This window comes from Aythya marila, assembly GCF_965140915.1.
Source record: "Aythya marila genome assembly, chromosome: 7".
In the NCBI taxonomy this organism is placed as follows: domain Eukaryota; kingdom Metazoa; phylum Chordata; class Aves; order Anseriformes; family Anatidae; genus Aythya; species Aythya marila.
This window is the reverse complement of record NC_139048.1, coordinates 25,968,117-25,980,635: the sequence shown is the minus strand read 5'-3', so window position 1 is coordinate 25,980,635 and position 12,519 is coordinate 25,968,117. Positions and strand designations below refer to the sequence as shown.

The 12,519-nt window shown below is 40.9% G+C and overlaps 1 protein-coding gene across 4 annotated transcripts in view; it reads left to right on the top strand.

Moving 5' to 3' along the window:
• RASGEF1A (RasGEF domain family member 1A) overlaps window positions 1-12,519 on the top strand; it is a 48,160-nt gene that overhangs the window by 24,788 nt on the left and 10,853 nt on the right. For all 4 annotated transcript variants that reach the window (XM_082764430.1, XM_082764431.1, XM_082764432.1 and 1 more), the window contains exons 3-4: window positions 5,362-5,490; window positions 10,606-10,743. In XM_082764430.1, coding sequence (XP_082620556.1) covers window positions 5,362-5,490; window positions 10,606-10,743 — 267 coding nt within the window. The remainder of the gene's footprint in view (window positions 1-5,361; window positions 5,491-10,605; window positions 10,744-12,519) is intronic.

Here is a 12,519-nt window from a genome sequence, read left to right as displayed (position 1 = left end):
AATGATCACTGAAAGATTAAAACGAAAAAGCAAAATGAGGATGTTTTAATTTTCCAATTCTATTCTAAACCTCTTATTTCAATATGCACTACCTTCAGTGGATGCTAAGTACCAAGTCCTTTATAAGACACAGGGGAATCACCGTAGTTAGGCATTAAACTCCAGTTGCACTCCACACAAACACGTAATGTAGAGCAGATGAAGAAGAAAGTTGGGCTTGAAGAGAACCTTGAAACATGGCATACCAGTGAAATAGTTCCAGGCTGCAATAGCTAAGCTTTCCAAGGACTCTGCTCCTTGGATTTTGTTTAATACTAGAACATAGCTATTTGCTGCTTGGATTTCTGGAATATCGTTAAGTTTAAGTAGCTGCTAATGCACATCCCTTGTTGCAATATAGGATCTATTTATAACACAGTCACTCTGAAAATGGTTCCATAAAGCGAGCATTACTTAAGGGGTCTGTGACTTATTTTGGAATGCTGCTGGTTTCCATGGTGCTATCCCATACCCTGTGCAAGGGAGCATCGCAAACCATGCAGGCACAGACCCCACCCTGTGAGGCTGCAGTTTAAATAGACAGCGAGCTGACAGCTGGGAGAGATACAGCAGAAGCAATCAAGAGAGCTCCTGGGAAAAGGAGACAGAAAACAGTATTAAGACAAATCCATCTCCTCTACAGCAGGACACATTCTTTTAGTTAGATCAGATCACCCAATTCAGCTAAAAGGATTCATTTTAAGACGAATAGATAAATAAGCTCTGAGTGACATGAAGAGGGAGCTGTATTTGAGGCGATGCAAGTTTTGCATTTCAGTTCAGTTTCATGTTTATGCTTAACTTCATGCCCACTTCTATTTTTAGGGAAGTTGCCACAAAAGGTTAGCGCGATAGCCACTTAATGCCGATGTCCTGTCAGAAGAGGGACCAACACTGTTTGTTCAAGAGAAAGGTATAAGCACCTCACCTCCGAGTTGCCTGTCTCTGGCCACACAGGCAGAGAAAGGGGACAAGGCATCACCCATTAATTCTCACCAAGAGAAGCTATTGGTTACGTTAGCAGAGATTACCTGTAGCTTCAGAGCGACACATCTACAAGTTGCTGTACACATCCAAATTTTTCGATTAGTACATCTAAGCATTATGCTTAGAAAGCATTCCTGTCTCTGTCGACATTAAGCTAAAGATTGCAGTAACCTTCCAGCTGGAAAAAAGGGGGTGGAGGAGAAAGCAAACACAGTATCTTTCTGTGCCGGTTACAGAGGCAAAACAAAAATGTATTTGCCATGTTGGCAGAACAAGAGACAGACAAGGGAGGACAGGAAAGATAAGGGCCTACATTTGTGTATGCTCTTTTGAGGTTTGTTTGTGTACGGGGACTTGTTCAGCACACAGGAAAACGTATACTCGTGAGACGGAGGAGTTCGGGAGGTTAGGAATGGAATGTACCAGTCTGCAACCCTTGTGCCCAAGCAAGAAAGTGTTTCAAGAAAATGTTTCACAAACAAGAAGTTCCAGAATGAGCAGTGAGTGCATGAAGAAAGTATTTTTTTTTTTCTCCTCCTCAAGACAACATCAGTACATTCTTGGGTCAGAGAGTAACAATTCCTTCTTTAGTCTTGTGTGCTTGCCTCTTTTTTTTTTTTTTTTTTTTTTTAATATAATTCAGCTCATCTCTTAGCAACAACTTTAGGCACTAGAGGAATCTGGCTTCTTTTTCTCTTGTAAAGCACAAGACCCTTTTGTGTCATCTAAGTTGTTCCAAGTACAGGAATATATATAGATATTTTTTTTACCTCTTCTCCCAAATACCTGTCACTTCTGTAGGATAAGAGGAGCTTAACTTTCAATCTCAAAGATTATGGAAGCATTTTTAATCATTTTTTGTCAAACCAGCTAGCTTCAAAGCTAAGTTTCCTTCTCCAAACCATCTTCTTCATATGTGGGGGACTGCATATGAGAGAGTGGGGGTCTTTAGTCTGTTACAGCATCGAGCCTATACGGGTGTAGGGGTATAGGTGTAATAAATCACAGAAATGCTCCATCTGGAGAAGGCATCTGACATTAGCGTGAAATATTTCCTATCCAGAAAAGTGGTTCCTAACCACCGAGACCTACCGCTAAGCTGATGTGTACAGCTTGGTTCAACCTCGATCCTCTCCATTGGATAGGAAGTGGTTATTAGCAGAGGCAGGGAGATAGGGCTCGGCACTGCTGTCAGACACAGGATTGTTTACTTGCAGTTACTCCCTTGTCTATGCCAGCATAAGCAAAAAGTCTCAAATCTCTACCAGCAGTATCAAAAAAGAAACCTAAGAAGTAAGACCAGATACCCATATATTGTAAACCAGCCTCGGTTAAGTGACTTAAGAAGCGGCATAAATACAGCAGATGGGTTCCAGAAGAAGAATAATTTGTTTCTACAGTTTAGCAGTTCAATGTTGTCTGGAAAAGCATCGCACAGGTCCGGTACAGATACTGCTGATTACAGAGAGACACCAGCAAACCTAAAATGGAAAGCACACGCTTCTACGGCCGCATATCTTCCTGTATCTTGCCACTTCAGCAGTTTCTTGAACCTCATACAAAACAGTACTGAAGAGACCAAACACAAGTACAGGTCATCTGGGTCACTCTTCTCTTGCAGTATAACATCAGGAAAATGATACTCTGAGTGGGGCTTTCTTGAAGTCACTCTGGACAAACATTGTCCCACATCACACAGACTTCCACCAATGAGACCTACACTAGAATTAGTACGAGAAGCAAAATTATATCTTTCCTTAAAAGAATGTGTTCCAGCTTATCAGAGCGGAGGTCACTGACAGGGCAGCGTGGCTTGCATTTTGGTTCCTTGCCACTTATGCGTACAGGCAACTTTCTCGTGGGCTTCCAGACTTCCAAAGAACAAGAATGTGTGGAAGGGATGAAAAAGTATCAGAGCTCCTTTTTTTTTTTTTTTTTTTTTTTTTTATTCCCCAGCTCTCTTAAATGCAAAATAGGGTAAAAGCAAAAGCAATAGCTGCTTCACATTTCCAGAATAAAAGTCTTCACACAACCCTGTGACAGCCGACACACCCAGCAGCTAAATTCCTTTCCCAGATAGGCCAGACTTACAGTTTTAAGTTCAGGGACAGTGTTGATAGAAACAAAGACAGGAATTGGCTACAAAAAATAAGAGAGGACAACCAGGCATAGGTTACCCCCCAAAACCAACAGCATTCTGTCTCATATTTTAATTCTTAAAATAAGTGTATCAGTTTAAGGATCATTCTCACATATATAAGCATACAACAAGTGATATGTTGTCCCCATAACATAACCAAGTCCCCGTCTGTAACCAAGTCAGCTCTTCGGCCTGTAACACATTGCATGCACACTACTCAACATTTTATATATCAAATTTCTCCAAAGCTAGCACAATCTCATCAACTGTTTCCAGATGCAGGTGTAAGAGCTACATTAAATTTCTTGTTAAAGTTCATAAACATTTTTTTTTTGTCATGTAACTGTAACTCTGAAAATTCTGAAGAGACACATAAGCTTGTTGGGCAGAAGCCCAGTTTAAGTTATCACTATGTCCATTTTTGGGATGTTTGCAGCCATGCCACCATGAAGGGAAATTGCTGTGTCCTGCCACTGTCCAGGCCACCCACTTGAAGTCATTATGAATTATGAAGTCATTAGGTGGCCCCAGCTGTCTGTCTCTGGTAGACCATGGAAGTGCTTCTCAAGAACCCAACCCAAAGTGCCCATCCAGTTAACCTAGCCCTTCTTCTCCTCTCTTCATCTATTCATAAGCTGTAGAGGAGGCAAAACCTACAAATGAATTCATTTTAATTGCACAGATTTAATGCTATTCCTAATTTAATACATGAACCCCAGTGCTTATAAGGCCTTAAAATCATAATTTGTATTTTAAATGCCTCTGCAGTGTCACATTTCACTCTGTTCCTTCATTAGCTTCCTCTGCAAGCTTGGGAAAGAGTTGGATTTTGGATTTTCCATGGATACATACTTAACCTATTATGTACTTCGCACACTCTCAACACTCCCAACTCTCAGCACACTGACCTCTAGTTAACTTCATTTATATTTTAAAAACACTCCTTTTTCCCATTCTGATATTTGGAAGTATTTTAATACTAAACTTATAATGTAGGGCACTCTGGATACTAGAGAAGTGGAAACATTTTTCATTAATAGCACACATTATTGTAATTAGAGAGGTAAACTCCATAATCTTTTTGGATTTGAAGATGCCATCATTGTTTGGCTGCAAGTATGCTTTAGAGACTACAAGCAGCAAAATTCAGTAGCAAACTGTAAAGATGCCATATTTTAGACAACTGGCTTTAAGTTCTTAGATGTCTCAATTTACTTGCCCAATCCAAGGTGACATATGTGCACAGTGGTTATTTATATGCGCATGTGGCTGTGGCCTGCCAAATCACATTTCTAAAAACATGGTGCAAAGTAACAGTACACACTGCAAACATAGCATAGGGTAATTGAAATCCTTAGCGAAGGAGATCCCCTACAATTTCCTTACTACAATTTTTGTCAGAAAGCTTCAACAGAAGCCCTTAAGAGCTGCTAACAACATTACTCTGGTGATTACATCCAAATACAGAAGCCAAGTTTCAAACACCAAAACAGGACCAGGGCACAAAGGCATTCTCCCTTCGTGTAATTGCCCAGAGTATGATTTGGAATGCGATGCATTACAGCTTTTACAGAGCAAGTGAAGAGGCTCTTTCTAATGAGAAATAATAATTGTTGACACATACTGGTAGAATTCATGCTGAAAGGAGTCTGAAACAGGCCCACATAGGTAAAAGTAAGCCTAAAACTGAATTACTGTCATATGGCCTCAATCTACGCTCAAGCTTGTGTCAGTGACTGTGGGAAAAAGGAAAGAAAAAAGATACATGAAGAAATTACAGCTGTGGTTTTGAATACACATGAAGCAGTTTTCTGCAGCTCAATGAAAAACAGTCACTCCTGCAGAAACCAAGTGGCAAAAATAATAGTGTTCAAATGACATAACACCCTACACTGAACGTATTTCATTTGTCTTTTGGTGAGTGATGACTAGTTAGGCATATTAAGTTGGCCATTTTAAAGGGAAATAATCTGGCAATCTGGAAACAACACCACAGTAGCCTTGAAGCCTACATTTCCTCTTAACAGTGCTAGAAAAGACCACAACCTCTCTGGAGGAAGGAAGAATTACACAAAGTTTAGAAGTAAAGCTACATTTATATTTTATAGAATAGGTTTTTTTTATTAGTCTCCAGGGAAGACAGATGATTTTGCTAAAGTTATTCTACTTGCTTTCTTCCCTCTCTGCTCCCACAGAGGACTTACATCTTCACTTTCCTGCTGAGCTCCCGAGTCTTCATTCATCCCCATGAGCTCCTGGCTAAAGTGGGGCAGATCTGCATCAAACAGAAGCAGCAGCTGGAAACGGGGACTGAGGCAGAAAAGGTAAATGAACATTTATGCCCTGCAGTTGGCTGTGCTGCTGTCATTTATTTCCTACTCTCTCCTTTTCATTAAAAAGCTAAATAGATAGATAAAGAATAAATTGAAATTACGATCAGCATGTATTACTGAATGTGCTTTTATTTGTGTTGTCTTCCTTGAAGTACTGTTGCTTCTTTGCTGACTACAACTGTAGGCTACGTAGTACCTTATCAGCCTGGTACAGTGGCCAGAAACACAACCTTGCTCATGAGCTCCAGGTCAGTGCTGCATGCTGGAGCAATGCTTATCTGCCATGAAACCTGGCCAGCAACTCGCTTTGCACCTTTGGGCTTTTGCCAGGCTAGGTCTGTCTGCAATCTGAGTCCCGTCATCACGCTATCAGAGCTGCGAGCCCTGCTAGAGGTACACTAGGAACCCGTTATTGCTGGGGTGTTACACATAGCTTGGTGTAACAGTAAATCAGGAATTTTCCTCTCATGAAAATAAAGGGATGCACTACTTGAAATGGTAGCCTATGCTTGCACATATGAATATGCAGTTTTACTACAACTAATTAGACGTAACGGGGACAGTTTATGATATGCACTGAAATCCATTTAAGTCTCACCATTATGGAAAACATGTATTGAAGGACTTGACTGAAAACAAAGTACCAGAATAGTCCCAGCTGGGATGCAAATATAAGCGGCAGAAACAAGGATGAAGTCAGCAAATACTTAATGATCTCAACTGCTCAAATCCTGGGCATATTTTAGATCCATTCTTCTATAATGCAAAATTAGAGGCTCACATTCCTAGTTCTCAACACTTTGATAATCCCATTTCCTTTTCTCCTTGTTGCGTCAGGAGTCCAAATGGGGAGCACAAATGGTAACCCTGTGCTTTGGCAACACAGGCTTTTTGACAGTAATACTGGCTTAAGGGCTTCTCTCCCCCTTCCTATTCCTGGTCTGCAGTCTCATATTATGCCACAACACTCCTCCACGGGGAAAGCTAACCCCTTGGTGCAGGGTGACTTGCATCCAGGTCAGTCCCCTGCTCCACTCACCAAACAGCTGTGTAACTAGCTGTGTTGGTGCTGGGAAATTGGAGGTTCTCAGGGAAGGCAGATGTAAGGACTACTGCATCCATCTTTGTACAGAGGTGCTAACAGTTCCCATCACCACCCCTGAACTAGTTCATGACTTAGCAACCCCACGCTGCTCCTTTGTAAATTGTAGTGTTTAGTTAGACAGAGCTGAGGAACCATCAGAGGTAGGAAGTTGTAAGAGATGCTGGGACTGAAACATGTCTGAAACATGGGGTAAAGCTGTCTACAGATACGTGGTAAGGATGAGTGACTGCTGTCAGTAGTTAGTGTCAAAATATGTACGTGAAATGCTTGGATTTAAAAATAATGGAATATAAAATGAAACTCTTCTGTGAAAAATAATACACTTAGATGAGTTGTGTTTTTTTTTTTTAAGCTCAAACAGTAGCTGGAGACTAAATCACTTGACTGTTAAAGATATGGTGCTAGTGGTGAAGTAGTACAATTCTGGCTTTTCAGCAGATGCATTTAAGAAATCATGACTTCCACACTGAAATGAATTAGCATTACATCGTAACAACAGGATGTGAAGTAGAGCTGCTCATATTCCAAACACCCACACTCTTACACCTTCTGCTGACAATTTGGAAATGGGCCTACAGGAAAACCAACAGCAGGGTGACAATAAAACATGAGTGTTTGGGAGGCTGCTGTAATTTACATGCTTTTCTAGTTGCTTTTCCTACTACGCCCTTGATCCCTTCCATCCCCCTTAATATGAACTGTAATTTTTTCCAGCTCACTGAACACAGCATTCTTGGGAAACACTACATAAAAATTCTAACATCCCTCTCGAATGACTACTTTGCAGACCTGTACTACAAGCACCTGTATCTTTTACACAAAAACTTGGCCACTAGCATATGCAAACATTTGTTTTTCTATCTGGCAACAAGTCAAAGCTCATTTTATAGGTAGCGTGGAAATTCTCAACTCAAGGCACTCTACCTACTCACACTCATAACCCATCATCAGCTGACCTTACCTTCTAATAGGGGACTTCATAGCAGAAAATAGCTGGCAAAAGTAGTTAAAGCAGCCCTGATCATGTCTGATAAAAGATTTGCATAAACAAACTCTAAGACAAGAAGCTGCCTGACTTGTTGCCTGGGTACTGTGTGAGCTGAAAAAGTGGCAAGGAGATGGGTGTTTAGGTTAGGCACCACAATATTGATCTTTCCTTTGTTTTTGACATTTCTGGCAAACTGTAGAAAACAAGCTGAGAGAAAAGTACATTAAGAAGACATATGGGATGTCTTAGAGCCCGCTGAGAGTCTTTTTGGCCAATCATAAAAAAAAGGGTTTCACGGTTTAAAATGCCAGTTATACTATAGATACAAGTAGTTGAGCTTGACCATAAGGGATAAAATTTAACCCTCCATAAGCACACTGGAAATTGGAGACTCAAAGAAAATGGCCACAGAAAAAAGCACTTGTGTATAAAGTAAAAGTTAGCTCCTATTAAGCTTGTCTTACCTGTCTCAGAATACATAAGTCCCTTCAAAAATACTAATCGCGCCCTCAGTTTCTGTCAGCAGTAAGATTTTAAACCAAAAAATGGGAACAGTACTCGTAACCAGGTCAATGTCATTAAGCCTCCCTTTCCTGCAGCCAGTTACTGCAGCTGCCCTCCTTTCTAACTGGGAGCTGGTTCTCAGGCCTGCCTGTCTTTTGCCTCATGTAAAACAGGGCTGTCCCAAGTACTTAACAGAAGTATCTTTCTTCTCGAACACTTATGGGAGAGGTGCTCCCACTGACTCCAGAGAATTCAGGCCTTGCAAGGAGAGGCTGACATCTGGGGCAGGACTACAGAAAGAGCAGGCTGGTGGGTTTATTGCAAGCATGACAAAAAAAGAGAACGCGTGTTGCTGCTGCCCATGTATCTGTGCAATTTCTATCTAGGTTATGGCAAACCACGTGCGGCCAGCCTGTCACGCTGCTCTGGGTTTCACTAGAGCGCACGTGAAACCGGAATCTCATGTTTTGCTGTGCTGATGGTTTTTAGTGTTGTGCTCAAAGCACGCCTCCTTTTCTTGAGCATTAAAGCATCTGGTAAAACAATAGGCTTTTTACACCTGTAATCCCAAAGACAAAAATAGTTTGACATTGTCTTGCAAAAGATGCCCAGCTTTCTACCAGAAAGCAAACGCTAGCGACTCCCAAGTACAGATACATGGGATGGGAAGTCAGAGTTCACGTGGAGCTGCTCACCACAGCCTAAGGATTCTGGAGCCTTCCTTCCCCCATCCCTCCATGCTAAATTTCAAAAGTTTAAAAGAAAAGGTCAGGTTAACTAATACCAAAACCAGTTCCATAGCAGCTTTGGGTGACCAACAGGGGAGTATGCATGTACCTGTTAACTCCGATTGAATGGAAGCATACTGCCTGGCTAATTAGTTCTCTCATCACCTACAGGTTCTTCTTTTAATAATGGAAGGCTCCATGCATTTCCTAGCAAAGGAGCCTAAATTGTCTTTTCCTCAAGGCAGGTGACAGTGGACAGACAACTCCCATCTGGAGCTGTATTGCCCTCTATTTAGAAAGACCTTGAAGCTGGGCTCCACATCATCACCAGCAGAAACTGAACTGTCAGAGCCTTCCTCACCTATCTGTGTGCTTTGCAGGAATGCCGACTGCTGGCAAAGAGGATGTTTCCTTGTTGCCATTACTACCCAACTATTCTGTGCTAGCAGGATCAATTAACTACTGTCGATAAAAAGAGCTAGGAAAAGCATGCTAGTGAAGTGCAGTTTGCAACTCTGGAAAAAAGGCAAGAAAATTCCCTTCAGACTTGCAAGGAGCATTTGTTCATTGTCAGAGTGAAAATTCCAGGGTGCGTGGTTTAAAGTTCTTATTAACCATTTATTGATATTCTGACTGCATACCTGTGACGTGTAAGGAGTGAAAAAATAGTTTAGTTTGGTTTACTTTAGGTTTTGATTAAGTCATCCTGGGAGATACTATGATCAGATGATATTTTGAGGCAGAAATTCCTATCAATTCTTGTAAAGCATCATCTGTCTTAAACTTCCTGTGGCAATACTCCCATACTAAAATCACCTTCTGTAGCCCCTAAGTTTCTGATCGAGAGTGCAATAAGGAAATTACATTGCAGATGAGAAGAATGAACAGCTGTTTAATGTGACTTCTTTAGCTTACACAAGTAGGAAGGTGAACAGATGAAAACTTCCTCATTTTCCCCTCAGTGCATCACCGGTTGGGTAGAAAATAAACATAACTCGAACAAAGTTTTGATTCTGGCTTGTTAAAAGTCTTTCTAGCACACCCACTCAGTTTTGCATGGGTGCTCCTTCAGATTTACTGATGCTGCTCTCTATTGCTATGGTACTGCTATAATTGGCATCCAATTCAGGTCTATCCGATGAAAAGCCTTTGAAGATTCATGAGTAACAGAAGAACTTGGAAAATAAAAAAAAAGTGTTGGCCCTTACTCAAAAAGCTATCAACCACAGAACAGGGAGGAAGAACTATTTTCTCCGTCCATTTTGATTTAGATTTCACGGAGAGAACACACACATCTTTCCTGTCATTCATTCATTTTAATACACAGCTCAATCTGGAGGGTCTGATAAATTCTGTAGAACAGAAGTGTCTTTGTGAACATTTCTCATGAAAGATACCTGGTACAGGGCTGCATTTGGTATGCATTTGAATTGTAACAGTAAAGGTACCGCTGCCTCAGATGGCATAAATCAGCTTAAGTCCCACGGACTTCAATCAAATAAGATGCTTAAACTATCCTGTCATCTTCCTGGCTTTATAAAGCTAACCTTGAAAATATCTTCAAAGAGTTCGGTAAGAAACATTGCCAAGCTATCCTGAAAGGGGGCTAAGTCATCTTATTTAGGAATCTGGCTCACTGTTAAATATGCTCTTTTTTTCTCCCCTTGACCTACCACAGATGCAAAGTATATTCAAGGACATCTAGTTTTATGCAAACCATCATCAAGTATTTACTGTCAGACAGGTCTGTGGTCAGTAATTAACACATTGCTTCTTTCTAGGCAAAGCTGAAATCCTTTGCTGCCAAAATCATTCAGCTCCTGAAGGAATGGACTGAAACTTTCCCCTATGATTTCCAAGATGAAAAATCCATGAAAGAGTTGAAGGAGATCGCTCACAGGATCACACAATGTGATGAGGTAGGGGCAGGGGGGAAGTAATATTTGTGTCAGCCTCTATGTAGTTTATCGTATTAAATTGGAAACTGTTGCTCCTACATGCAGTATTTTCTAAACAGACTACAGCAGCAGTTACTAAGCTGTCAGCGTAGCTGCAGGACACAGGCTGAGGGATGAACTTAATGGCCCATTAGCAGAAACTCTCTGTGTATAATCACCGAGTATAAGATGAAGAGACAGAAAATTCAGTGATGAAAAGTAGATGTATTGCAGAAGCAGAAAGAACAGTGACTATAATGGCACAATACAGTTAACTCTCATGACGACTTATGTCCTATCCTTTGTGCTTTGCTGCTACTCAAAGACTATCAAGTACGTTGTATCAGTGTACTCTAGCTCAAGGTGAAGATGCTTATGAGTGACTGTTTTTTTTGTGTGTTTTATTTTTTGCTACATTTAAGGTGCCCCTGAAGTATTTCCGCAAAGGAAGTTTGAGACCTGCTAGCTGGTCAGTCACCACTCTTAGCAGCCTTGAGTTTTCAGTTTGTGAAGAAAACTAGCTCTCACAAAAAACGTTTCTGAAGTGATCAGATAAAGCAAATTAGAAGATAACTACAGATGTTACTCTTCTTTTTTTTGTTTGTTTGTTTAAAGAGAAAAATGACGAAGCCTATACTTCTTCCTTACTGAGAAAGTCACTCTAACTACCAACAGACGGAAGAAGGGCTATAATTGAGAACTGCAAGGGAATTAACTGTGGGGTGTTTGTGTGAACACGAAGGGTTACTTCTATACAAGGAGAAGCTTCTTGTTTTGAAAGCCAAAACTTCAAGATTCTTTAGAGAACAATTAGCAGGAAACAGGAAGACAATTGTGTGCTGTTTTCATTGATTCCAGTACAGAGACAAGGAAGAATAGCAGGTCTGACAGCACGGTGTGAATCAGTGATAGGACGCGTAGCAGTTAGGCGTTACCAGGTTGTCAAAAGGAAGTGTGTCAGTTCTGTTACATCAGCACAGCTGTTTACCTGGATGCTGCTATGAAAATGTCAGTGCCTTAGTAGGAGGGGAAAAGCAGATAGGATTATAAGGCACCTTCTGTTCCCTTTGTAAACAGGGCAGAGAGGTGTACGTTGGCAGAGATACTGTGAAAGGGGACTTGGCAAAATTGCAGGGGGTTTGTTTAGCACGTGTATCTTGGTATTTATTTTGTCTATTATTCTGATCTAGAAAGAAGTTGTGACCTTTCTTTCTCTTCCTCTTCCTCCCTACTCTTATGTATAAGTTGTCATTTGGGAGAAAACATCTCGCAATGGCTCAGTGCTCTGATGTCTGAGGCTTCTGATGACATCTCTTAATTACAGCATCATAGTATTTATCCCCTTAGCGAGGCTACAAGTCAGGTTTGATCAGTGAAAAGCTATGCCACATCTGACCCCTAGGAGATTTAATTTGACACTGACAAAAAGCAGCTCTTGCTCTCAGTATTTGTTACCATCTTTCTGTCCTAAGAAATTACCCATGCCATGCTTCAGCAGGGGATTATGGCAACACTTTAGATTTTTATTTTGTATTTTAAAGCTTTTCCAAATCCCCCTAGGATACCGTTCACATATATAAGATAGGAGGTAAATCAAGAACTGACACACAATAGTCAGGTGCTTGTGCCAGTGATAGAAGGCTGCATAACAGACAGCTATAGCTACAGCCAGGGCTAAGTACAAACATCTCACCTGAACTCAAACAAGGATGAGTTACTGTCAACTCACCGATGCTGGAAACCAAACTCGAAGTCATA